At 41.3% G+C, this 26,044-nt stretch overlaps 1 protein-coding gene across 2 annotated transcripts in view; it reads right to left on the bottom strand.

Moving 5' to 3' along the window:
• Window positions 1-20,796: 20,796 nt before the first annotated feature.
• The window catches only part of LOC128666778 (oocyte zinc finger protein XlCOF7.1-like), a 98,517-nt gene continuing 93,269 nt past the window's right edge, over window positions 20,797-26,044 (bottom strand). For both annotated transcript variants that reach the window (XM_053721569.1, XM_053721568.1), the window contains exon 10: window positions 20,797-22,290. In XM_053721569.1, coding sequence (XP_053577544.1) covers window positions 21,581-22,290 — 710 coding nt within the window. In that variant the 3' untranslated portion in view covers window positions 20,797-21,580. The remainder of the gene's footprint in view (window positions 22,291-26,044) is intronic.

Here is a 26,044-nt window from a genome sequence, read left to right as displayed (position 1 = left end):
GGCATAATATACATGTGGTGTGCAGCGGCATTTAGCTGTCTTCTAATTACCAAAAAGCAACGCCAAAGCCATATATGTCTGCTATTTCTGAACAAAGGGGATCCCAGAGAAGTATTTACAACCATTTATGCCATAATTGCATAAGTTGTTTGTAAATAAATTCAGCGAGAAACCTAAAGTTTGTGAAAAAATTTGTGAAAAGTCAACAATTTCTTTTATTTGATTGCATTTGGCGGTGAAATGGTGGCATGAAATATACCAAAATGGGCCTAGATCAATACTTTGGGTTGTCTTCTAATTAAAAATATATACATGTCAAGGGATATTGAGGGTTTCCTGACAGATATCAGTGTTCCAATGTAGCTAGCGCTAATTTTGAAAAAAAGTGGTTTGGAAATAGCAAAGTGCTACTTGTATTTATGGCCCTATAACTTGCAAAAAAAGCAAAGAAGATGTAAACATTGGGTATTTCTAAACTCGGGACAAAATTTAGAAACTATTTAGCATGGGTGTTTTTTGGTGGTTGTAGATGTGTAACAGATTTTGGGGGTCAAAGTAAGAAAAAGTGTGTTTTTTCCATTTTTTCCTCATATTTTATATATTTTTTTATAGTAAATTATAAGATATGAGGAAAATAATTGTATCTTTAGAAAGTCCATTTAATGGCGAGAAAAACGGTATATAATATGTGTGGGTACAGTAAATGAGTAAGAGGAAAATTGCAGCTAAACACAAACACCGCAGAAATGTAAAAATAGTCATTGTCATTAAGGGTAAGAAAATTTAAAAATGGTCCGGTCATTAAGGGGTTAATGTAATTATTGAATCTGAGAAATAAGATGAGTTTATTTCTTTCTTGAGTTAATAATCGTTATATAGCTTGGTTAATGCCCCAACTACTACTTCTGATGTAATTTTATAGAATTCTGCAGTGAGGCCATCTGGCCCCGGAGCCTTTCCCACTTGTGCTTTTTTAATTATTTTTCAAACTTCTGTTTCGGTAATTGGTGCATTAATCTGTTGCAATGCTTCCTGTGATATTCTCTGTATTTTTATCCCTTTCCAGAACTGCTAATTGGCATCCATATTTATACTTTCTCTGGAATATAATTTTTGATAATATTTAAAAAATGCCTCTCTGATTTCTGATGCATTAGTGTGTATTTTCTCTCCCACTTTGATTACAGGTATTATATTATTTTTTTTACGAAATTTCATAATCTTGGCCAGATGTTTTGCCGATATCCCCTGGTAACCCTGATATATTGCCCTAGACTTTAAATCCTCACTGGCCCATTTTTCTTTTAGAAAATGTTCCCTTTCTGTTCTTGCACGTGTATATTTTCCGCATGTATTATTGTTTGGGTTATTTAAATACTTTTCATATGTATTCCTCAACTGATTGGCTAACTGGATCTTTCTGGATTTATTTTTCTGTGTGATCTTGACCATATAAGCCTTAACCTCACCACGAATGACGGCCTTGCCTGCCTCCCATAAGATTTCAGTTTTATTAACCCCTTAATGACCACAGCACTTTTCCATTTTCTGTCCGTTTGGGACCAAGGCTATTTTTACATTTTTGCGGTGTTTGTGTTTAGCTGTAATTTTCCTCTTACTCATTTACTGTACCCACACATATTATATACCATTTTTCTCGCCATTAAATGGACTTTCTAAAGATACCATTATTTTCATCATATCTTATAATTTACTATAAAAAAAAATATGAGAAAAAAATGGAAAAAAACACACTTTTTCTAACTTTGAACCCCAAAATCTGTTACACATCTACAACCACCAAAAAACACCCATGCTAAATAGTTTCTAAATTTTGTCCTGAGTTTAGAAATACCCAAAGTTTACATGTTCTTTGCTTTTTTTGCAAGTTATAGGGCCATAAATACAAGTAGCACTTTGCTATTTCCAAACCATTTTTTTTTTCAATATTAGCGCTAGTTACATTAGAACACTAATATCTTTCAGGAATCCCTGAATATCCATTGGCATGTATATATTTTTAGTAGACATCCTAAAGTATTGATCTAGGCCCATTTTGGTATATTTCATGCCACCATTTCACCGCCAAATGCGATCAAATACAAAAAATAGTTCACTTTTTCACAAATTTTTTCACAAACTTTCGGTTTCTCACTGAAATTATTTACAAACAGCTTGTGCAATTATGCCATAAATGGTTGTAAATTTTTCTCTGGGATCCCCTTTGTTCAGAAATAGCAGACATATATGGCTTTGGTGTTGCTTTTTGGTAATTAGAAGGCCGCTAAATGCCACTGTGCACCACACATGTATTATGCCCAGCAGTAAAGGGGTTAATTAGGGAGCATGTAGGGAGCTTTTGGTGGTAATTTTAGCTGTAGTGTAGTAGACAACCCCAAGTATTGATCTAGGCCCATTTTGGTATATTTCATGCCACTGTTTCACCGCCAAATGCGATCAAATTAAAAAAAAGGTTACATTTTTCACAATTTTAGGTTTCTCACTGAAATCATTTATAAACAGCTTGTGCAATTATGGCACAAATGGTTGTAAATGCTTCTCTGGGATCCCCTTTGTTCAGAAATAGCAGACATATATGGCTTTAGCGTTGCTTTTTGGTACTTAGAAGGCCGCTAAATGTCGCTGCGCATCACACATGTATTATGGCTAGCAGTGAAGGGGTTAATTAGGTAGCTTGCAGGGTTAATTTTAGCTTTAGTGTAGAGCTCAGCCTCCCACCTGAAACATCAGACCCCCTGATCCCTCCCAAACAGCTCTCTTCCCTCCCCCACCGCACAATTGTCCCCGCCATCTTAAGTACTGGCAGCAACTCTGCCAGTACTAAAATAAAAGGTATATTTAGGCTTTTTTTTTTAAAAAATTAAGCATATTTACATATGCTGCTGTGTAGGACCCCCCCCCTTAGCCCCCAACCTGACTGATCCCCCCCCCCCAAACAGCTCTCTAACCCTCCCTCTCTGTCTTAATGGGCGCCATCTTGGGTACTGGCAGCTGTCTGCCAGTACCCAGTTAAGTATAAAATAGTTGCTTTTTTTTATTTTTTTCCCCTTTTCTGTAGTGTAGCTCCCCCCCACCCCCTCCTAGATAGCTTTGCTTTATTTAATTTTTTATCTTATAACACCCCTTTCCCCACTTTTATAAAAATATATTTTCTGTAGTGTAGCGGTTCCCACACGCTCCCGCAGCGTGCACCCGCCCGCCACCTCCCGTGCACGCACGCGCGCCCGATGCGCGCCCCCATCGGCTCCGCCCCCGATCCCGCCCCCCTCTACATTACCCGGCCCATCGATGGCCGCCCACCCGCCTCCCAAGTCGGCTCCCACCCACCAACGATACCGGCCACCGATGTCCGGTGCAGAGAGGGCCACAGAGTGGCTCTCTCTGCATCGGATGGCCAAGGGGTGTTATTGCAGGATGCCTCGATATCGAGGCATCACTGCAATAACTGGAAAGCGGCTGGAAGCGAGCAGGATCGCTTCCAGACGCTTTAAACCCCTAATGTCGTACAGGGTACGTTGCTGGTCTTTTAAGACCAGGTTGTGTGCGACATACCCTGTACGACTTGCGTCGTTAAGGGGTTAATATATTCTTTATTATGTGTGTGATACTCTTTCCATTTATTCTTAAGCCAATGCCCGAATTTTGCATTATTACTCATAAAACTAGGAAAACGGAATGTGTTCATCTTGTTCTGCGGCCTAATTGCTGGGAAGATCTTTAGACTAATAATCGCATGGTCTGAAAAGGTTATATCTGCAATATGTGTCTCAATATCAAGTTTTAGTAACTGCTCATCTAATAAGAACATGTCAATTCGTGAAAAATTCTTGTATGCTTTCGATTCGCAAGTGTATGAACGCTCATCCGGATGCTGCAGTCGCCAAATGTCCTTAACTTTAACTGTTTTTACAAAGTTTCAAAAAAATTTAGCTTCCCTGTAATTAGCCATTCTACGTCTGAGTTTGAGTCTGTCTATATCTGGGTATAATGTGATATTCATATCTCTGGCCATAATCAAATTCTGGCCTAGATATGGTAGCAATTTTTTTTTAATCATGTGCCAGAATTTTACCTCAAATCTATTTGGACCGTATAAATTGCAGAAAGTCCAAATGATATTATCTATTTTTACCTGAAGAATAATATATCTCCCATGAGGATCTAGCTCTTGTTTTATAATATTATATCCAAGATTCTTATGAATAAGTATAGCTACACCACATTTACACTGGTCACATGGAGTTGCAATGATCTCTGCAATCCAGTTTGTTTTTAATTTTTCTATCTCAGGGCTTTTCAGATGTAGCTCCTGGAGGAAAATAATGTCTGGCTTATGTTTTTCAACATTTTTAACATATTTTTCCATTTAATGGAGGAGGTTATCCCCCCCCCCCCCCACATTCCATGATACGAAGTTAAGTGATGTAGTCATTTTCTAAATTTATACTTAATTTTACCTTGATAAATAATAAGCAAACACACCCACAACAAACAAACAAAAAAACAAAAACAAAGAAACAAAAAATTCCCCTCCCCCCACAGGACCATACCCCCCTAATGTCTAACTACCTTTACTGATTGAACCATGACATTCCCAAGTCTGTTGCTGCCCCTCATTATGCATTTGTAGCTATTTTTATACAGGACCCTGAATTATCAGGGATTTCCAACTTCAATGTTATCCTCAATACAAAAGGCTTTAGCTTCATCCACCGAGTTCAGGGCAGTGGTACCGTTCATGCCAAGGACTGTGATTTTAGCTGGGTATCTCATAATAGCTTTTAATCCTGCTTTGATCAAACCTGTGCAGAACGGTGCCATTGCTCGCCTCTTGGCAGATGTCTCTGAAGAGAAATCCTGGAATATAAGAATTTGTTTTGTGTCTATTGTAAGTGTCTGAGTTTTTCTATAGTGGTGCATTACATTAACCTTATCTTGAAAATTGAGGTATTTAATAAGCAACATTCTTGGACGTGTATTTCCACCCGTGTGGTGTCTAATATTACCCACCCTGTGTGCTCTCTCTACCTGTAGTGCGCCATTTACAGTTTGCATCCCCAACAACTTGGGTAATGTGACAGACCCAAATGTCAATAGGTCTTCATATTCCTTGGTCTCTGGTAGCCCCACTATGCGGATATTACTCCGCCGGGACCTATCCTCCAAGTCTTCAACCTTTAACTGTAGTGTACTGATTTTATCTGCATATCTAGACATATTTGCTTCATGTAAATTAGTTTTATCTTCCAAGTCCGACACCCTAGTCTCCACCTCTGTTATTCTAATTGAAAATTGTCTGATTTCGTTAGAGAGGTCAGCAATCTCTTTTTTGACAATCTCAAATTGTGGTAGAATTAAGTCGGCAAGTTGGTTTATTGTAAGTTGTGGTTCTAGGATACTCTCTGGACTCACTAGACTTGTCTCTAAACTACTTTCTTGCAAGGATTTCAGTTTTTTATCCCTTTTTACCGGCATAGCTGGAGATCTATTTTTGACAATCATAATATATCTTTCCATGAATTTTATAATGAAGGCCTAACTTATGTAGACTCTGATTAAGTGAGATGAATTTATGAAATTTACGTTTGTTCTTGCGGACTTTCCTATATGTCAAGTAGATACTTTTAAGGATTACAGGGACAGATATAAGATATTATAAAACATTCATACTATGAAGTAATCTCTATAAGACATTTGAACAATATTGTGTACCGAATTCAGCAATTTACTTATCTTATTATGCACAGCAAAGTCTGTGTGTAATTATTTGGGCAGAGAGTACCCTTTATTATAAAGCCAGATAATATCTGACTATTTCTAACTCCAAATTTCAATTTGTGGTTGTTGTTTTAACTGTTCTAACGTAATAACTAACAATGCTGAGATAAAGCAAGATCCCAACTCTTAGTTATAACTGCAATCAACTCCAAACAATGTTGCCCCCTTTCTTATGTTTCTTTCCTTTTTTCCCCTGGCCTCTTTCTTCTTTCTCTTTTTTTTCCTTCTTCACATCCTACCCCTTCTCCCTTTCTTATCTCTTTCCTATTAACAATATAAACATTTTAACAGACCACTTGTTACCACGTAAGGACTTATCAATCACCCACCACCAAAAAGATAAAGAAACAGCACTTTTCATTCAAATACCAAGGTCTAAAAGAGTCAATAGGGTCAGTCCATTTGTTTTACGAAAAAACAAAACAAGAAAAAAGAAGTCCCAACAATTTGGACAGTCTGCAGAATATATACTTGACTCTGGGAGGACCTTTCTTCAGGGAATCTCTAATCTACAGTCTCTCATTACAAATCTCAGCAGACGTCCAAAGAAAAAAAGGAAGCTCAAAAGTCTACCGGTGGTACCAATTGCCACCCTACGTTTCAACTTGTTCCTCTGTGAGGGCGCACCCCACTCTACTTCTGTTGCAGCTTATGTGTATTTCAACTCTAATAAACAGCAATAAACAAGTCTCTGTTTTTTTTCTTATTCTTTTTTCCTCTACTTTTCTTCCTTATTTACAATGTATTTTCCCTTCCATCTCGTTTTTTCTTCTCTCTTTCTTCCCTTTCCTTCCTCTTTTTCCCCCTCTTTATCTGGGGCACCCCTGTTTAGCTTAAATCGATTTCCATTTTAAATACTCCTCCTAAGCCGCTTTAAAACTTTTGTGTAATAATACTTTTAACGGCTGCAGTTCCACGTGTTAAACATAAATCACCCTTATCTGCTTTTGCAAAACCTGCTTATGCAAATTTGTGTATAGTCAATACATATATATCTCAAATACTTCCACAAGCATGTGCTATAAACCCACACTGCAACAAAACAGATTGTCTTGTATATAATACTTGCGATTTTCTATCACAGCAATTCTGGCTTCGAGCCGTACTCCCGACCACTTCACCGTTGTCTTCCACGACCCTGTTCCACTCGCAACACTTCACGTCTGTTACAGGGTCCCGTCTCCGGCAGGAAGTAATAACGGACTTATGAAGATTTTCATCCGGTCTTTTCTTTGAAGTACACTCTGTTGCCACTCTTGCTACCTCGGTGTCCGGGATCTACAGTTAGCCTATGATGACGATCACCATACTTCGGTTCTTGCAGCTTAATGTGGGAAGCAGCGTTGTAGTGTCTGTATGTAGCTGCAGCCTTTGCGATCCGGCCTCAGTATAGCACCTGCAGCTTCCGTATAGCGCTGCACCGTGTGTCTCTCCCTGGTCAGGGCTCTCACTGTCCCGACAATAGGAGTCAGCGTACAGGGGTGTCTGTTCGATTACCAGCTCATGATCTCGCTGGAGCTACAGAGCGCGCATTCTTCCAACACGCTCCTCCCAACGGAAACCAGCAAGAGGTTTACCATCTATATTCAGATTTGCTTGCAGTTCTGGAATTTTCTTTTCAAGGCTGTAGATCTGTAATGTGCATAATGGTTTGTCTTCCTCTGAAATCTGTGTGTGGTGTATCTACTTGCACATGAAAAGCTTGCTGCCTTTTTTACTTTTATCACTAAGGAACTTCTGCACACTCTCTTTGTATGACCAATCTTCCCACACCTATAGCAGGTGCGGTTCCTAAACCTGCAGGTATTTGCTGTGTGATTTTTGTCACCACATCTGTAACATGCTGTCTGTGACCCTTGTCTAGCTGGATACTGTTTATTTAGGTGCATACTTGTATGAAAAACATATATTTCCTTATCACAAACTGCCTGTGCTGGGGCCTGGAGCATTTGTGCATCTTTAGCAGCAAGTTCCATGACTGTAGCTATCTCTATAGCATGCTTTAGTGTTAAATCATCCTCTGCTAATAGTCTCTTTTGTACTGTACAGTCCATGAGTCCAAAACCAAACATATCACGTAAAGCAGTGCTTAAATAATCCCTAAATCTGCAGGCACTTGCTAGTTGTTTTAAACTGATCACATAAGTTTTAATGTTCTCATGCTGCAATTGCTTGCCTGTGTAAAAGTGTTCTGCTATCTCTAGAGGCTTAGGTAGGTAGTGGTCAGATAACAGACAGATGCAAAGTGTATCGACTAAACTAGGAGAGGAACAGCTTAAGGGAGATTGACTTTACTGAATGGGAAGGTTAGGGGGTGGGGGGCTAGGAGTAGCCCCCTCCTTTGAATAGTACAGCTATAGCAGGACAATAGAAGTAGGGATGGGCAGTGTAGATAAGATGCAACTAGCTGATCCTGAATAGGCTAGCACAGGGATTGGCCAGGAGGGGGAGAGGGGGTGTGAACAGGAGTTGAGGGGATTAACTGTCTATAAAGATGATTGCACAATGTTTGGAGCTCACAATAATTATTTTCTTTTGTACTTACAGGTATTTCAACGATTCCAGTTGTAGAAAACGGCACGATGGCTTCAAGAAGCAGGCGAATTCCCAAGAAATTCCTGGAAGGAGAGAATCATTGGACCACTGCTGCTGGGAAAGAGGAGAAGAGAGCGGCAAAAAGGAAGAGGAATGCTGGAGGACTTGCAGGAAGAGAAGCTCAGGGAGTGGTCCTCCCAGATCGGGTAGGGAAGTTTAGGCAAGATGCCACAGAGGTAAGTGTCGCGCCCCTTCTCCCCTTCCCGCAGCCCACATCCCCCGCCCACTCCGCGTTATCATACGCGGCCTCCTCTGGGTCCAACTCAGCTCAATCCCCGGCACCACCCCCGCTAATCAGGTCACTGGTGCTGGGGGACGACTCGCCACCAGGGATCCCGTTAGCCCAGGCGCGGCCCGTCGCATCGGCATTTAGCCCGGCCGAGCGGGAGCAGGCACAGGGTCATAGAGTACCCGGCAGCAGATCAGGCGAGGGAGGGTTCCAGGGGGCATCGCCGCTTTTGTTTTTTAGCGATCACGGCCCCGGTTCCGACCGCGCACCCCCACGCACGCCGACGCTAATGGCGCATGTCAGTGACGTCAGCGGCGTGCGTGGGGGGGCGGGGTCGGCGCCGCGACCGTTAGTCAGGGACCAGGTGTCATACAGGAGAAGAGTAGTGGAGGAGGGGAACTACTTACATGCGGTAAGGGGAAACTTTAGCGGGAGGACAGCGGTGACACAGGGGGACAGCAGGGAATACCTGGAGGGCCAAATGGTTGGATCCCCAGTGGGGGAATTTCGGGCTGGGCCACATATCAGCGGGGGAGGGAGGAGCGGTCACAGGAACCTGACGCAGGCGGTCCCAATACAGAGGGAATACATTTACGTAGTGGGGGAAAACTCAGCTGGCAATAATTATAGGCGCAGCAGGGAGGCCGCAGACACCGACTACGAGGTGGGGGGCATAGAGTACGCGCAGCATCATGCGAACGCACACATTAACCCTGAGATAGGCTCATACGTAAGAGGCAGGGACGGGCTGCTATATAAGAGGGTACACGAGAATGATAGGGCCGGCCAAGAGATGCCACACAGCAAAAGGACTGTAAATAACATGTTTTGTCCACAGGCACTTCAAGCGGTCGCACCTGTCGCTGCGGTGGGGGGACAAAGTGAGCTCCGGCAAGCAGAGGAGCAGAGGGACCACAGAACAGAGGGACCTCTCGAGCATCCTGGAACCAGCGGAGGGGGAGCAGCAATGGAGCAGCAATCCAACTCATCACAGACAAAGACAAAAGGTAAGAAACATAGTGCTAAGATTTATTCAGATAGTTCAAGCAGTAATTCTGACTCTGATGGGGATTCTGATGTGTTAAGGGGCCCCAATAAGAAAATATTGAGAATAGTTCGGAAAATTTATGCAAAACAGGGTCATAAAGAGGAGCAAAAGGGCTCTGAGTCAGAGGGCAGTGAAGAAGGGGGGGCCCAGGTTGAAGATGAAATGAGCGGGGTACGCTTAGTCCCGCTGGCTGCGCACTTAAAATCTAAGTTAGTACGAAAAGCAAAAAAAGGGAGATACTTAGATTTCTTTGACATAACTAGAGAAGCGATTGCCACTAAATCCAGGGGAGAGGGGGCAAAAAATAGAAAAAAGAGTTCATTTGCAGAATGGGTTAAGGGGTTTGCAGTATACGCGGAAAGTTTCCTAGAGGCGCACCCTAGACAAATGAAGGGTATGATGAGATACCTGCACCTAATCGCAGATTGCTTTACAACGTATGGGGGGTTTTCCTGGAAGGAATATGATGAGGAGTTCAGGAGGGGCAGTGTGGCCACAGGGGGGAAAGGTAGGAAGGATTTCGGGGTAAAAATCATAGATACATGGTCCCGCCTGGTAAAGATAGCAGAGGGGCAAGGTGGTAGTAGAATGCAATACGGAGCGCGTTCGTAGCAAAAGGGATTAAGCAGGAGGTAAAAGAATGCTGGGCGTATAACGATAAGCGCTGCGATAGAGGAACGGCTTGTAGATTCAAACACATTTGCAGGCATTGCACAGGGAATCACCCCGGGGTGGAATGCAGAAAGAACCAAGGGGGTAAAAGTTATTCCTTTCGTGCCCCAAATAAGTCTCAAGGGGGAGGGGCTGGGGCTGGCCAGAACCCCTCTGAAAGTAAATAAGCTGGTGGAGGCCCTACAAGGATACCCCAAGGTGAAGGAGAGGGAAAGACTAAAGGGGGGGCTACTATACGGGTTCAAGATACCCATACAGGGGAGGGTTGAAGCCACAAAAAAGGAGAAAAACCTAAAGTCTGCACATGAATTGCCTGAAGTGTTAAGGGGTAAATTAAAGAAAGAGGTGGAGCTGGGAAGAATGGTAGGTCCTTTTTAAGAAAGCCAATAGAGGGGTTGGTAGTGTCCCCCCTAGGCGTAGTCCCCAAGAAAGAATTAGGTAAATTTAGGCTGATTCAGCACTTATCGTATCCTAGAGGGCACTCGGTAAACAATGCCATAAGCAAAGAAGACGCATCAGTAGCTTATCAATCTTTTACCAAGCGGTTAACCTAGTCAAGGCAGGGGGAATAGGAGCAGAATTGGCAAAAGTCGACATAGAAGCCGCTTTTAGGCTATTACCACTGCACCCCGAGAGCTTCAGATTGATGGGGTGTAAGTTTGAAGGCGGCTACTATGTCGATAAATGCTTGCCAATGGGGTGCTCAATCTCTTGCGCGTATTTCGAGGAGTTTAGCTCCTTTTTGCATTGGCTGATACAAAAGAGAACAGGTAGTAACTCGCTAGTGCATTATTTAGATGATTTCATGATTGTTGGTAAGCACGACGCAGGCGAGTGCGGGAGAATACTGGGGGAAGTGTTGGCAATATTTAGGGAGCTCGGAGTGCCAGTAGCACTAGACAAATCAGAAGGCCCCTGTACATCACTGGCCTTTTTGGGGATAGAAATTGATTCGTTAAATAAACAATGCAGACTACCGGGGGAAAAAATTGGAAAAATTAGGATGGCCATAGAACAAATGCTAAGCAAGAGGAAGGCCACCCTCAGAGAGATGCAGAAATTGCTGGGCCTCATTAATTTCGCATGCAGAGTGATACCCCTGGGTAGAATTTTTAAGCGAAGGCTCGAGATAAGCACAAGAGGGGCAATGTTACCTAACCACAACATTAGGCTAAGCAAGAGCTTAAAAGCAGACCTGAGAGTATGGGATCGTTTTTTGGAAAACTTTAATGGGATAAGAATTTGGGAGGAGAGAATCTTAGCAACAGAACTGCAATTATACACAGATGCCGCAGGCGGGTCAGGTTTTGGGGCATACCTTAACGGCAAATGGTGCGCAGGAAAATGGCCACAGCTATGGGTAGAAAAGGGATGGACTAGGAACTTAGTGTTATTGGAATTATTCCCCATAGTGGCCGCAATAGAACGGTGGGGCGGGGACTTGGCTAATAAAAATATTCTGTTTTGGTCAGATAACATGGGGGTTGTAGAGGTGTTAAACAACCTATCGGCATCTTCCGCCCAGGTTATCCCATACGTGCAGCACCTAGTCCTTAAAGCGCTCGAGAATAACATAAGCTTCAGGGCCAAACACATCCCAGGTGTAAACAATGTTATTGCGGATGCGTTATCAAGGTTTAAATGGGATCTATTCAGGCAGCTGGCGCCTAAGGCAGAGCTAAATGGTGAAGAATGCCCCATTTCTCTTTGGCAGATTGGGAACGGTTAGAAATAATCAAAAGCTTGATAAAAAGGTCTTTGGCCCCGCGGACGTGGACAACATATAGTAAGCACTGGGAAGGCTGGAAAAAATTTATGGGGACAAAAAAGGGCACTGAGGAAGAGCTATTCTTAGAATACTTAGCACAGTTGAAGCAGGCAAAAATAAAAAAAGGGAAACTGACTACAATACTGGCAGCTGTATCATATTTTTCCCAGCTACTAGAGGTACACGACGTGACGAAAAGATTCATAGTTAAGAAGGTAGTTAAGGGATGGGCAATAGAGGAGGAAGAAAAGAAGGACAGGAGGGAGCCCATCACGGTAGACAGGTTGAGAGCATTACTTGACTCGCTAGGTCAGACTTGCAGAAACGACTTTGAGGCAAATTTATTTTCGGCAATATTTGTCATTGCATTCTCCGCAGCATTGCGCATAAGCGAGCTAGTAGCAGTAAGTAAGACCGCGGGAGGATACGGGCTAAGAGCAGGGGACGTCAAGGTAGAAAGAAAGTCAGTCTTAGTGTTTATTCGGAAATCCAAAACTGACAGGGAAGGAAAAGGGACATGGTTAGTGTTAAAGGAGACAGGGGACAAAATTTGCCCAGTCGCAGGCGTAAATAAATACTTAATGGCAGGAGCAGCGAAAGGGGACATGTTCTTTAGACACAAGAATGGAGACCCAGTGACTAAATTCCAGTTTAGGAGGGTATTGCAATTAGCAGTCAAGAAACTAGGTTGGGACCCCCACACACTTGCACCACATTCATTTAGGATAGGAGCTGCCACAAATGCAGCGGCAAGTGGGGCGCCAGCAGAACATATAAAGAAATTGGGATGGTGGAAATCAAACGTTTTTAAAAAGTACATAAGACCACTATAAAAAGGGATAAGGTCCGCCCTACATAAGGGCAGCTAAGCAGGCACTGCATGTTTTTTCCGTTGTGTGCAAACTTTGTCAATAATCAGGTTAACAGCCAAATTGTTTTATGTTACAGAAAGAGCGTTAAGAGTCTGGGTCTTAGGACACTCCTACGTGCATTGGGCCGCAAAGCAAGCAGCAAAATCCAAGCAAGGAGAAAACTTAGGTTTCAATACGGGCGCAGTCGGAATCAGGTGGATAGGGCAGAGAGGAATGAAATGGGGACAGTTAATGGGTGTAGCGCTAGATTCAAGGAGAAAATGGGGGAAACCTGACATCCTGATCATCCACCTAGGGGGTAACAATATAGGTTCAACGCCCTCAGTTGAGCTGCAAGAACAGGTCAGGGAGACCTTGCGATGGTTCAAAGCAGCGTGGCCAGACACAAAACTAGTATGGTCTAGCATCATTGCAAGAAGGTATTGGAGGGACTGCGTATCCCAGAAAGGGGGTTTCAATTGTAAGAAGAAGGTAAATCAGGCAGGAAGGAAAGGGATGGAAGAAGTAGGAGGGCAAGTACTGGAACACCCGCTTATCGGGGTCCGGAACCCTGAGCTATACAGGGCAGACGGTGTTCATCTGACAGAGCAAGGCAACAATCTATTCCTGGAGGATCTGAGGGCCATTGTAAAGACCCTTACAAGGTAAGAAAAGGTCACTGAGTGTGCTTTGGTTGGCGGCAAGAGGGTCCTCTTTTGGTGGCGGTAAGTGGGCGTCCTGGCACGTGGGTAATGCAGTAATGGGGGGAGGTGTGTAGGGTACAGGGGCGGGGTATTGGTCTGTCGGTCAAACCCACAAGCCCTCCTAGTCTGCAGACCTTTCGGCCCGTTACTAGCAAATTGACACCCCTGAGTTGCGTGCGGTCACGCTCCTTGGTTACGTGGGGATGCACAGTTCTCTCGTCATGCTGGTGCATGAATTGTGTTATCAATTCAAATCCAAATTGGATTAAGGATATGTTATTATCCTAGTAGTTGAGGATCGCTCATTTTTCTCATAATTTAGATTTGAATTTAATAAATGTGACCTTTTCTAACGCCAAATCTGTGTCTGTCATTATTGGTATATGAAAATTGGGGGAAAGGGGTTACCGAACTAAAGGTAAAATGGGAGCGTTTGGGTAGCAGGTACCTGGGAAGATAGTTAAAGTGTAAATCCCTTAGCAAAGTGTATCGACTAAACTAGGAGAGGAACAGCTTAAGGGAGATTGACTTTACTGAATGGGAAGGTTAGGGGGTGGGGGGCTAGGAGTAGCCCCCTCCTTTGAATAGTACAGCTATAGCAGGACAATAGAAGTAGGGATGGGCAGTGTAGATAAGATGCAACTAGCTGATCCTGAATAGGCTAGCACAGGGATTGGCCAGGAGGGGGAGAGGGGGTGTGAACAGGAGTTGAGGGGATTAACTGTCTATAAAGATGATTGCACAATGTTTGGAGCTCACAATAATTATTTTCTTTTCCCCTCCCTCCCTCCCTAGAAACGACAAAGCCTAGCCCAAGGAAGAGGTCACACACAAGAGCGATTACAAGCGACACGGCTAAGGGCAAATGCTGTGGTGTTTCCGCCACTCTGAATAAGACTGCCCGTGTAGCGCCCCTTAAGGGTTTTTTCGCCACGAAGCAAGAAATCGGCTACTGGTCTGTCGGTCAGAGCTGGTGGATGGCATAGAGAAATCATGGCGTTTTTAGTGGTTTATTTCATGACGCGGCGGGAAGTGGGCGTCCTGGCACGTGGGTAATGCAGTAATGGGGGGGAGGTGTGTAGGGTACAGGGGCGGGGTATTGGTCTGTCGGTCAAACCCACAAGCCCTCCTAGTCTGCAGACCTTTCGGCCCGTTACTAGCAAATTGACGCCCCTGAGTTGCGCACGGTCACGCTCCTTGGTTACGTGGGGACGCCCAGTTCTCTCGTCATGCTGGTGCATGAATTGTGTTATCAATTCAAATCCAAATTGGATTAAGGATATGTTATTATCCTAGTAGTTGAGGATCGCTCATTTTTCTCATAATTTAGATTTGAATTTAATAAATGTGACCTTTTCTAACGCCAAATCTGTGTCTGTCATTATTGGTATATGAAAATTGGGGGAAAGGGGTTACCGAACTAAAGGTAAAATGGGAGCGTTTGGGTAGCAGGTACCTGGGAAGATAGTTAAAGTGTAAATCCCTTACAGGTCAGACAGAGGTTTATCTGGTGAGAGAATGTCCCTTAAAGGGACAGTCAACCATATAATTATTGTTTTAAAAGATAGATAATCCCTTTATTACTCATTTCCCAGTTTTGCATAACCAACACAGTTATATTAATGTACTTTTCACCTTTGTGATTACCTTGTATCTAGGAACCTTCTTCCAGACCCCTGATCACATGACTGTGACTGTTTATTATCTATTGTCTTAAATTTAGCATTGTATTGTGCTAGATCTTAAATAACTTTCTGTGCCTGAACACAGTGTTATCTATATAGCCCACGTGTACTTTCTGTCTCTTTGTGTTGAAAAGAGATTTAAAAAGCATGTGATAAGAGGCAGCCCTCAAAGGCTTAGAAATTAGCATATGAGCCTACCTATGTTTAGTTTAAACTAAGAATACCAAGAGAAAAAAGCAAATTTGATGATAAAAGTAAATTTGAAAGTCGATTAAAATTAAAAGTCCTATCTGAATAATGAAAGTTTAATTTATACTTGACTGTCCCTTTAATGTAGTGTAAGCTGCTGATCCTATAGTTGTCAAAAACAAAGCCACTTGCTTATCAGCTCCTATGTTATTTGCTGTACAATATAGCTCAAACTGTTCAACCCTTGTGTCCCATCTGTTTGTGTCTGGTACAAACACAGGTAAGGTGCCAATAAGTGCCATTGTAGTGTCAGACCACAGATCCTCGTCGCCAGCTGTAATGTTCTCTGTGTAGTCAGGATTAGAACATTCAGTTGTGTGCTGTTACCTTGTGTCTTGCAAATATCACTGAGACTCTGCAGCAGGTATTTCAGTCAACCTTTATTCAGCTACAACCACATGGCTTCTTTACTAACAGGTTCCTTAGTAAAACTAAACATGGCTTCTGATTATCTCACAGAGACCCAGACACACCCAGAGGGTGTGGTAAGCTGAGCTTAAAGCTGCAGCACTTCTAACACATAATGATGAAACAATGTTAGTGCAAAGATACAGTAAAAGCTGCAGTAATCTTAACACAAACTCCCTGCGCTCTCCTGGATCTCTGCACTGTGCCCCAACCTGTGAGACTCAAATCTGTCATGATTATTGTCCAGGATGAACAAAGAAAAATAGCTCCGGATGTGAAACCAAGCAAATGGAAAGTTAATTCACCAACTATGTTTTTGAAGAAACAACAAAAGATTGTTGGTGTGACATATAGCTAAAGGTAAAGAGTTTAAAACCAAAATAGGCCTGAAAGTTCTCTCTGTTTTGAGAACTATAAAAAGATAGGCATAAAAATACAGGCCTTGTCCAACCAGAGGGACTGGACAAATCACTTCCATGAGTTCCAAATCCCGAACAAATAAAAAAAGGACTTGAGCCTTTTGAAGGATGCTTTGGAATATTGGACAGAAGAAACCTTCCTCTGGGAGGCCCTGATCTGAAAACTATTCTATATCCCTGGGAAACATGTTCAATACCTAGGGATCTTGAACAGACAGAGCCCAAGCCATCTAAAAAAAGAAGAAGTTGAGGGCTTTGACTTCTTAGACATGTTCCAACTGGAAGAGGACTTCCAGGAAGTTCTGGAAAAGTCATTATTTTGAGAAGAGGAGGATTTTTGGTTCCTAGACTGATGATAGGAAAAAAAAAACATTAAAAGCCCTGCCTTTTCCTTTGGATTTCTTGTCCTGAGGGAGAAAGGCTTCTTTACCTCTAGTCACGGTACAAATAATCACAACTAGATCAGGACAAAATAAAATCTTTCCTTGAAAGGAAAGGGACAATAGTCTGGTCTTAGAAACCATGTCAGCTGACTGTGATCTCAACCATAAGGCCCTTCTAAGCAAAACAGCTAGATCCATATTCTTGACATTTATCCTGATAAAATCAGCAACTGCATCACAGATTAATGCATTAGCTGACCTCATCAGTTCTAAGCGATGTTGAAAATCCTCATCCATGGAGATGTCTGAAATCTGATCAGACAAGCTTTCACACCATAAAGTAGAGAATGCTGCAACACAAACTATGATAACAGCTGGTCTGAATAAATAGCCCACTGAAAAGCACTACTATAGTTGAACTCTAAATTTCCTATCCATAGGATCTTTGATAGAGCTACTGTCCTCCAAAGCAATTGTATTACACTTCTCAAAGGTAGAAATGGATCATCTACCTTAGGGATGGTCTCCCAAAGCAGATGATGGCAAAGGAAACATCTTCTTAAATTTTGAAGCTGGATTATGAGGAATACCCGGGGCTAGCCCATTCCTTGGTAATTATTTCAGTAATTGCGCCAGAAAACGAAAAATGTCAGAAGCCATAACAGCAGGCTTGAATATTAGATCCAATCGTTTAACAAACTTTTCTTCTGCCGGTTTAGGATCTTGTAATCCTAATGTACTTAAAGGGACAGTTCACCCAAAAACTTTCTCCCCTTTAAATTATTCCCAATGATCCTTTTTACCTGCTAGAGTGTATTAAATTGGTTGCAAGTAGCTCCTTTACTCATATTTCAGCATTTGAAATAGCTGGTTTAGCATGTGGTTTCCCAACCTATACTGAAAGTTTTGATACTGGCGTATATTCTATTGACAAGCCTAAGTAAACACAGCCAGCAGAAGAGATTACACCCTCAGTGGGGGGCATGATAGTTAAGTAATAAAATGATAATTTTCCATTGTTCTCTCTATGTATTGAGCTTTGGTGTTCCAGACAAATATAAGATAAGGAAGCAAGTCTGTGTACATAAAAGTGATAACATAATGAGATCTGATATTACCTGAAGCTCAACCCATTGCAATAGGCTGTGGTTTCAAAGTACAAAACCAGCTACTTCAGATACACAAATAAACCTGAAAATGCAATTTCTCAAATATTTTATACTCTGCAGTTGGTATAACAAGTCATTTAAAATACATTTATGGAAAAACAATTTTACAGTGTACTGTCCCTTTAATACTTCCTTCAGGAATGTACAAAGATGTTCCAATTTACACATGAAATAGACAATTCTGAGTCCTGTTAAGTAACAGACTCTAGCTCATCAGAAGACAAATCTGAGTCTAAGACTAAATCTTGTAGGAGATCCTTAGATGATTTACTCTAGAGAACCAGAATGGAAAGATACATCCACAGTAGGTTGAATAGCAGAATAAGATCTTATTTGGAGTAGAATTTCTATTAAAACAAAAAGGTAGAGCGCAACCTCGTTTCAAGGTAGTGATTTATTTACACATAAAAATACTTCTAAAATCAAACTGCGTACCAGAAGTTAAAATACAAGCATATCACCATTAAGGTAATGCCTGTTGCTGGATCCTCTACTGGAATGTCAGCCACTCAGTTCGGAATACTGTATGAAGTCTGTCTCACTGTTTGATCGTTCTATACAGTGAAGGGGCCGGTGCCCTGCGTCTCAGGCTGACAATAGAGCTACAGTACTCCATATGCTGATGTTGATGGGTGATTACAAGTGCCTCTAGGCTATCATTACTTTAATTATCACTTGTAATTTTTTATCCTCTCTGTTTTAGCGCTCACATTTTCCCCCTACTTAAAGCAGGCATAGCTGCCAACATTTCAGAGACAGAAGAGCGCACAAAATCCTTAAAACCTGGAGCAAAACCTGATGAACTCCCTTGTAAAGAACAAACAGTGGGAGGACAGAGTCCTTTAGGGGCAAGAGCAGCGTTAGGTTGATTGGCTTTCCTCTGGTGACCCATACATAAATTGCAAAGTTGTGCTGGGGGTACAATAGAAAACAATTTGCACCAAATACACTTAAACTGAATTGCAAAATTAGAGAATCTACGCTCATAAGGATCCATATTTACAGTATTGGAGATAGTTCTAGAATGCTCCATTAAGAACCACAATAAGACAGATAATGAAAATAAAGTAATAAACCACAGCATGTATTCTGAAAATAATGCAGAATAACAGCAATTCAGGGATATAAACATATAAATCCGAGAATAAAAAGGGGGAAAGATAACCGGTAATGGCAGGCTCTTAAAAGGTTTATTTTGCAAAAATAAAAATAATTTGTATAATTTAGTCGAAGTTAGGCACTCTCGGAATAATTTGATATCTTACCTTCTCAATGACAAATAAAATAACTGTAGAAGCGAAGGAGATGATCTGAAGCTGATCGTTTTCTCAAAAGATGCACTCACAACAGTAAGAGTTGACATATTGTGAGAAAAAAACGTAACCAACGCAATGCCAAAATATTCCAGCTATGAGATACCTAAAGCACAGTCTCTCTATTCAAACCAACTTAGTAGCATGCTGAAGAAAATAAGTTATGTACTTTGACCAGCGCACACTAATGAATGAACAAGAGGCAAGGATCGGTAACACAGTAAGAAAACTACTGCACCACGATTGTATGTGCGCTCTCTATTCAGGTAGAACAACTTGGCAGCGTGCCGAAGAAAATAAATTAGCTACTTAGCCGGTGTGCACTAAATAAATTAACATAAAGCAATGATTGGTAGCAGACTAAAAAAACGAAAAAAAATAATGCACCACGATCCGATGCGCTCTCCATTCAGGCATTGCAACTTAGCTAAATATAAAAAAAATATAGTGTACCTTTTATAGTGTTATTTAAGAAATAAAGGGCCAGTACAAATAGCAATATAATAAAAGAAAAACATATGAGAACCACCTGTCAAAATGCTGTTAAGCTCCTCAGTATACGGTTATATACCCTTAACACACAAGTCATAAAAAGACTATGTGAAGTTGTATAAACTGTTAAAGTTGTCCCCTGGCTATGATGTACTGTATAGTAGACTGTACCTACTATTGGCCGGTGGGCTACGTGAGTACAAAGGTGAATTTTATTTACTTACCTGAACCACACCCACTCTACTGGTCTTACCTCCTGCAGAAATGACAGCTTCTAGTAGAAAACACATCCAGTGCTGTGTACGTCCCAGCAGAGTATCACTATAAGGCATATATCAATGACCCAATAGGAGGAGGTTAGGGGATGGGTCCCTGCGACACCTGTGGCAGGCTTGTTACTATCTCCTACACTGGGAGTAATTGTCTCACTACCCTATACTCCAATTTGTTTCTCTGTCTTTCTGTTGCAGAGAAAAATGGGCCCCAGTCTACAAAGAATCTGGAACCTCAATTCTCCCCCCAAATCTCAATAGGCAAAGAATAGACTGACTAATCTGTGAGGTGGGAGGGAGAGAATATTCTTGGAGTTTTGGGGAATCTTTGTCTCCTCCTAGTGGCCAGGAGTTGAATACCAGAAGTAATGGACTTGTGGACTCTCACCACCTTACAAAATAAATAGGTTAGATGTGGTGTCATCCAACAAAGAACCCTGATAATCTATAGGGTCTGTAGCACAGACCGGTGGGTTACAACCAATGAAATAAATAAATACATACAACCAAACAAAATATGTGTTTACAATCTTTTATGTACAAGATTTTACAATAACTGCAAGGTTCAAGATACAAAAAAATACAATTTGGTTTTTAAATACCATAGCATCAAATGCTAACATTAGCAAACATATATATATATATATATATATATATATATATATATATATATATATATATATATATATATATATATATATATATATATATATATATATATATATATATATACACACACACACACACACAACAGTGCAGCAATATAACATAATAATTCCACAAATTGGATAAACTAAAATCAGTTAACTGAACATGCGTTGTATAGAATATACAGCTCCTATACAACTTAAATGTCAGCCAAGCCCCAATCCATACTAATAGTGATTTATTTTTTGATCTATCTCTGAGATTAACTTTCATGAAAAAGGGGTATATATAGTATAACTCAAAATTTCTACTAGCCCACTAGCCATTGGCAAAAATTATCTAAAGGGATATTATATATTCACAAAAGGGCAAGAATAATATGTCATTTCTCTAAGGCTATAGGGACCCCATATTTGTGCTTAGACTGTTACTTCTGAGAGGATAAACAGGGTCAGAGAGAGATTGGGGGGGGGGGGAAGTTAAAGTGGAGAAAAAGAAAGTTTTAATAAAAAAAAAAAAGAGTGAAGAGATGTGAGAAGAGAAAGTGTGTAAAGAGAAGATATGGCCTGAGAAAGAAGGGAGGGGGTAAAAAGACATTGAAGAGAGGAGGGTAATTAAAAAAAATGGCTGCACAATTAGGTGTTTCACATTGGCTAAACATATGCAAAGGAGGGTTATTGGGTGTGGTGTAGGGGGGATAGTGGATGGATAAAAAATGACGAGTAACATTTTGGGCTGGCTAGTAGCTTAGGGCTTGAAATTTTGAGGTGTGGTATAACTTATCTACCACAATCAATAAATATAACTTATTTGTGGGCTGTAGGGCACGTAAAAATCGTGCTTGTATTCCCCTAAGACGGAGGAAACTCACTGGACTTAAATATTAGAGTGGCTGCTCCTATCATTTTCTGTGTGTCCTGTGATATGCACATAGTTTTGAACACCAGCGGGGAATGCTTTCTCTACTGTGTGAATTTTATGGTGAGAAATAAGACTTGACTTACGATAAAAACATTTCCCACATTCCAAACATGAAAATGTTTTTTCTCCTGTATGAATTTTCATATGAGAACTAAGACTTGATTTCTGGTTAAAACATCTTCCACATTTCGAACACGAAAATTCTTTCTCACTTATATGTATTTTCTGATGGGTAATAAGATGTGATTGCCAGTAAAAACATTTCCCACATATAGAGCAGCAAAATGGCTTCTCTCCTGTATGAATTTTTTTATGATACGTAAGACTGGACTTCCAGGCAAAATATTTACCACATTCAGAGCATGAAAATGCTTTCTCATCTGTATGTATTTTTTTATGAGTAATGAGATTTTGCTTCTGCGTAAAACATTTCCCACATATAGAACATGGAAATACTTTCTGTCCAGCGTGAATTTTCTGATGAGTAACAAGATGTGATTTCTGGGTAAAACATTTCCCACATACAGAACATGGAAATAATTTATTTCCCACGTAGCTTTGCTGATCTTCAATGAGACTGTATGAAGTACCTGCACTTCGGACTTGACTAGGAATAGCAGAACTCAGGGCTATATCTGTTGCTGCACAGCACGATGGAAAACTATCTGTAACACAAACGTATTTTCAAATTATATCTGCAAATGTAAAATAAAGAAAAAGGACAAAGGGGACAATGTTACAACGTCACAGGACTCACAGTGTTAAAACTTAGATAACAAGGACATTAAAGGGATAGTAAACCCAAAAAATATTTTTAACTCATTAAAAACCTTTTTAAAATAATAAATACATTTGTAATTGGTACCTTTGTAAAGTTTTCTTTCCATTTTTTTTGTAATTTCAATTGGAAACTTAGAACTGCGCCAAACCCATTTTCTAAACATTATATGGGGCCTGTTACGATGTTCTACCTAGGTAGAAACATCATGGCGGCCCGCATGCGCATTAAAACTATTTTATAGCAACGCAAGCGCAGACTCGCCCCCCAGTCTCAAGCAGTCTACTGACAGGAGCACAAGCTCTTTCAAGCAGGCACCGGCTAATCAGGGTATTATAGCCACCTGCGTATTTTTTGTTCACACAATCTCATCTCCCGGCATCAAGAGAGTCACAGAGTATAAATCATTCCATAAGCATCGCTTGGAGGGGCAGCTTCACACTTTCAAATGAGAGGAAGAGACTAGAAGAGCACCGTGTATACTAGAATTCTTCCCTGCCTGCGATGAAGTCCACCTGTGTTTTAGACGTTAAATAAACATAGCTCTCAAACTCACTGCCGTATTCAACTGTTGGGCTCATCTCCCTCCTCCCTCTGGCTGTGTTTGCTTTCATGTGGAAACGGAGCTCTCACCATCACTAATCAATTATCAAGCAACACAGCAAGAGGGAGGGAGAGATGAGCCAGACAGTTAAATAAACATAGCTCTCAAACTCACTGCCGTATTGAACGTTTAAAAACAGAATTTATGTTTACCTGATAAATTACTTTCTCCAACGGTGTGTCCGGTCCACGGCGTCATCCTTACTTGTGGGATATTCTCTTCCCCAACAGGAAATGGCAAAGAGCCCAGCAAAGCTGGTCACATGATCCCTCCTAGGCTCCGCCTACCCCAGTCATTCGACCGACGTTAAGGAGGAATATTTGCATAGGAGAAACCATATGTTACCGTGGTGACTGTAGTTAAAGAAAATAAATTATCAGACCTGATTAAAAAAACCAGGGCGGGCCGTGGGCCGGACACACCGTTGGAGAAAGTAATTTATCAGGTAAACATAAATTCTGTTTTCTCCAACATAGGTGTGTCCGGTCCACGGCGTCATCCTTACTTGTGGGAACCAATACCAAAGCTTTAGGACACGGATGAAGGGAGGGAGCAAATCAGGTCACCTAAATGGAAGGCACCACGGCTTGCAAAACCTTTCTCCCAAAAATAGCCTCAGAAGAAGCAAAAGTATCAAAGTTGTAAAATTTAGAAAAAGTGTGCAGTGAAGACCAAGTCGCTGCCTTACATATCTGATCAACAGAAGCCTCGTTCTTGAAGGCCCATGTGGAAGCCACAGCCCTAGTGGAGTGAGCTGTGATTCTTTCAGGAGGCTGCCGTCCGGCAGTCTCATAAGCCAATCGGATAATGCTTTTAATCCAGAAGGAGAGAGAGGTAGAAGTTGCTTTTTGACCTCTCCGTTTACCAGAATAAACAACAAACAAAGACGAAGTTTGTCTGAAATCCTTAGTAGCTGCTAAGTAAAATTTGAGAGCACGAACTACATCCAAGTTGTGCAACAAACGTTCCTTCTTTGAAACTGGATTAGGACACAAAGAAGGCACAACTATCTCCTGGTTAATGTTTTTGTTAGAAACAACTTTTGGAAGAAAACCAGGTTTAGTACGCAAATATTGCGAAAAAGTATGAAGGAATTGTTCAAAATTCACCAAAATTTCACCACAGTGTCTTAAAGCCTTAAAAGTATTGCACACCAAATTTGGAAGCTTTAACCCTTAAAATAACGGAACCGGAGCCGTTTTTATATTTAACCCCTTTACAGTCCCTGGAATCTGCTTTGCTGAGACCCAACCAAGCCCAAAGGGGAATACGATACCAAATGATGCCTTCAGAAAGACTTTTCTATGTATCAGAGCTCCACACACATGCAGCTGCATGCCATGCTGTCCTCAAAAACAAGTGCGCCATACCGGCGCGAAAATGAGGCTCTGACTATGATTAGGGAAAGCCCCTAAAGAATAAGGTGTCTAAAACAGTGCCTGCCGATATAATCATATCAAAATACCCAGAATAAATGATTCCTCAAGGCTAAATATGTGTTAATAATGAATCGATTTAGCCCAGAAAAAGTCTACAGTCTTAATAAGCCCTTGTGAAGCCCTTATTTACTATCTTAATAAACATGGCTTACCGGATCCCATAGGGAAAATGACAGCTTCCAGCATTACATCGTCTTGTTAGAATGTGTCATACCTCAAGCAGTAAGAGACTGCACACTGTTCCCCCAACTGAAGTTAATTGCTCTCAACAGTCCTGTGTGGAACAGCCATGGATTTTAGTTACGGTGCTAAAATCATTTTCCTCATACAAACAGAAATCTTCATCTCTTTTCTGTTTCTGAGTAAATAGTACATACCAGCACTATTTTAAAATAACAAACTCTTGATTGAATAATAAAAACTACAGTTAAACACTAAAAAACTCTAAGCCATCTCCGTGGAGATGTTGCCTGTACAACGGCAAAGAGAATGACTGGGGTAGGCGGAGCCTAGGAGGGATCATGTGACCAGCTTTGCTGGGCTCTTTGCCATTTCCTGTTGGGGAAGAGAATATCCCACAAGTAAGGATGACGCCGTGGACCGGACACACCTATGTTGGAGAAACACAGATGGACTTCATCACAGGCAGGGAAGAATTTTAGTATACACGCTGCTCTCCTTATTGCAGGGATGAAGTGTAGGACAGAAGCAGCTTGTAAAATCTTGCACAGCTCTCATTGTAAACTTGCATCCTGAAGCGTGGGTAATAGAGTACCTGTTTATATTGTTCCCTGTCTGTCTCCACTCAGTTGCCGGTGTGAAGCTGCCCCGTCAACCAATAGGGTGAATAAGCTGTGAACAGCTGTGCTTTAACGTCAGTACTGCGCATGCGATGCTGACTGAATCTAATATTTAAATTAAGGTGCCCAGCCACTTTGCCATTGGATGGGGGGCGGATGCTGGATTAGATGAGCCATGCCTGATTTTATGGGCGGTCATTACCGCACATTTCATGACAATTTAACCTTAACCTTAAGGTATGTGAAAGTTTATTTTAATTAAAAAAAAATATTTTAAATGATTACATTTATAATCGTTATTATAATAGAATATTTTAATTAGGTTCACATGGGAATCAATTTCTAACCCTTTAATAAAGGGATACTAAACCCACATTTTTTCCTTTCATTATTCAGATAGAGCAGCAATTTTAAAGTGAATGTAAACTTTCATGAATTAGTGCCCGGTTTTTAAAAATACTATTAAAAACAGGCACTTTCATTCATGAAAGTTTACATTGCAGTATATTTTTAAAAATACTTACCTTTCTCTTCAGCAAAGCCGGATCCCGCACCCGCAGCTCTTCTGTACCTGCGTCAGCAATGATGAAACCTGATTTCTCCAATCATGGCTTCCTCCCCAGAGCGTCCATCTCGTGAGGCCACGCCGTGATTGAAGGAAGACGATTTCGTCATTGCTGTGTAAGTACAGCATGAGAAGCGGGCAGGGGATTGCCGATCCGGCTTTCCTGAAGAGAAATGTAAGTATTTGTAAAATACGCTGCAATGCAAACTTTCATGAATGAAAGTGCCCCTGTT

This window comes from Bombina bombina, chromosome 7 (assembly GCF_027579735.1).
Source record: "Bombina bombina isolate aBomBom1 chromosome 7, aBomBom1.pri, whole genome shotgun sequence".
Taxonomy (NCBI): Eukaryota; Metazoa; Chordata; class Amphibia; order Anura; family Bombinatoridae; genus Bombina; species Bombina bombina.
Note: the sequence above shows the minus strand (reverse complement) of the source record. Positions and strands in the feature narration are given on the sequence as shown.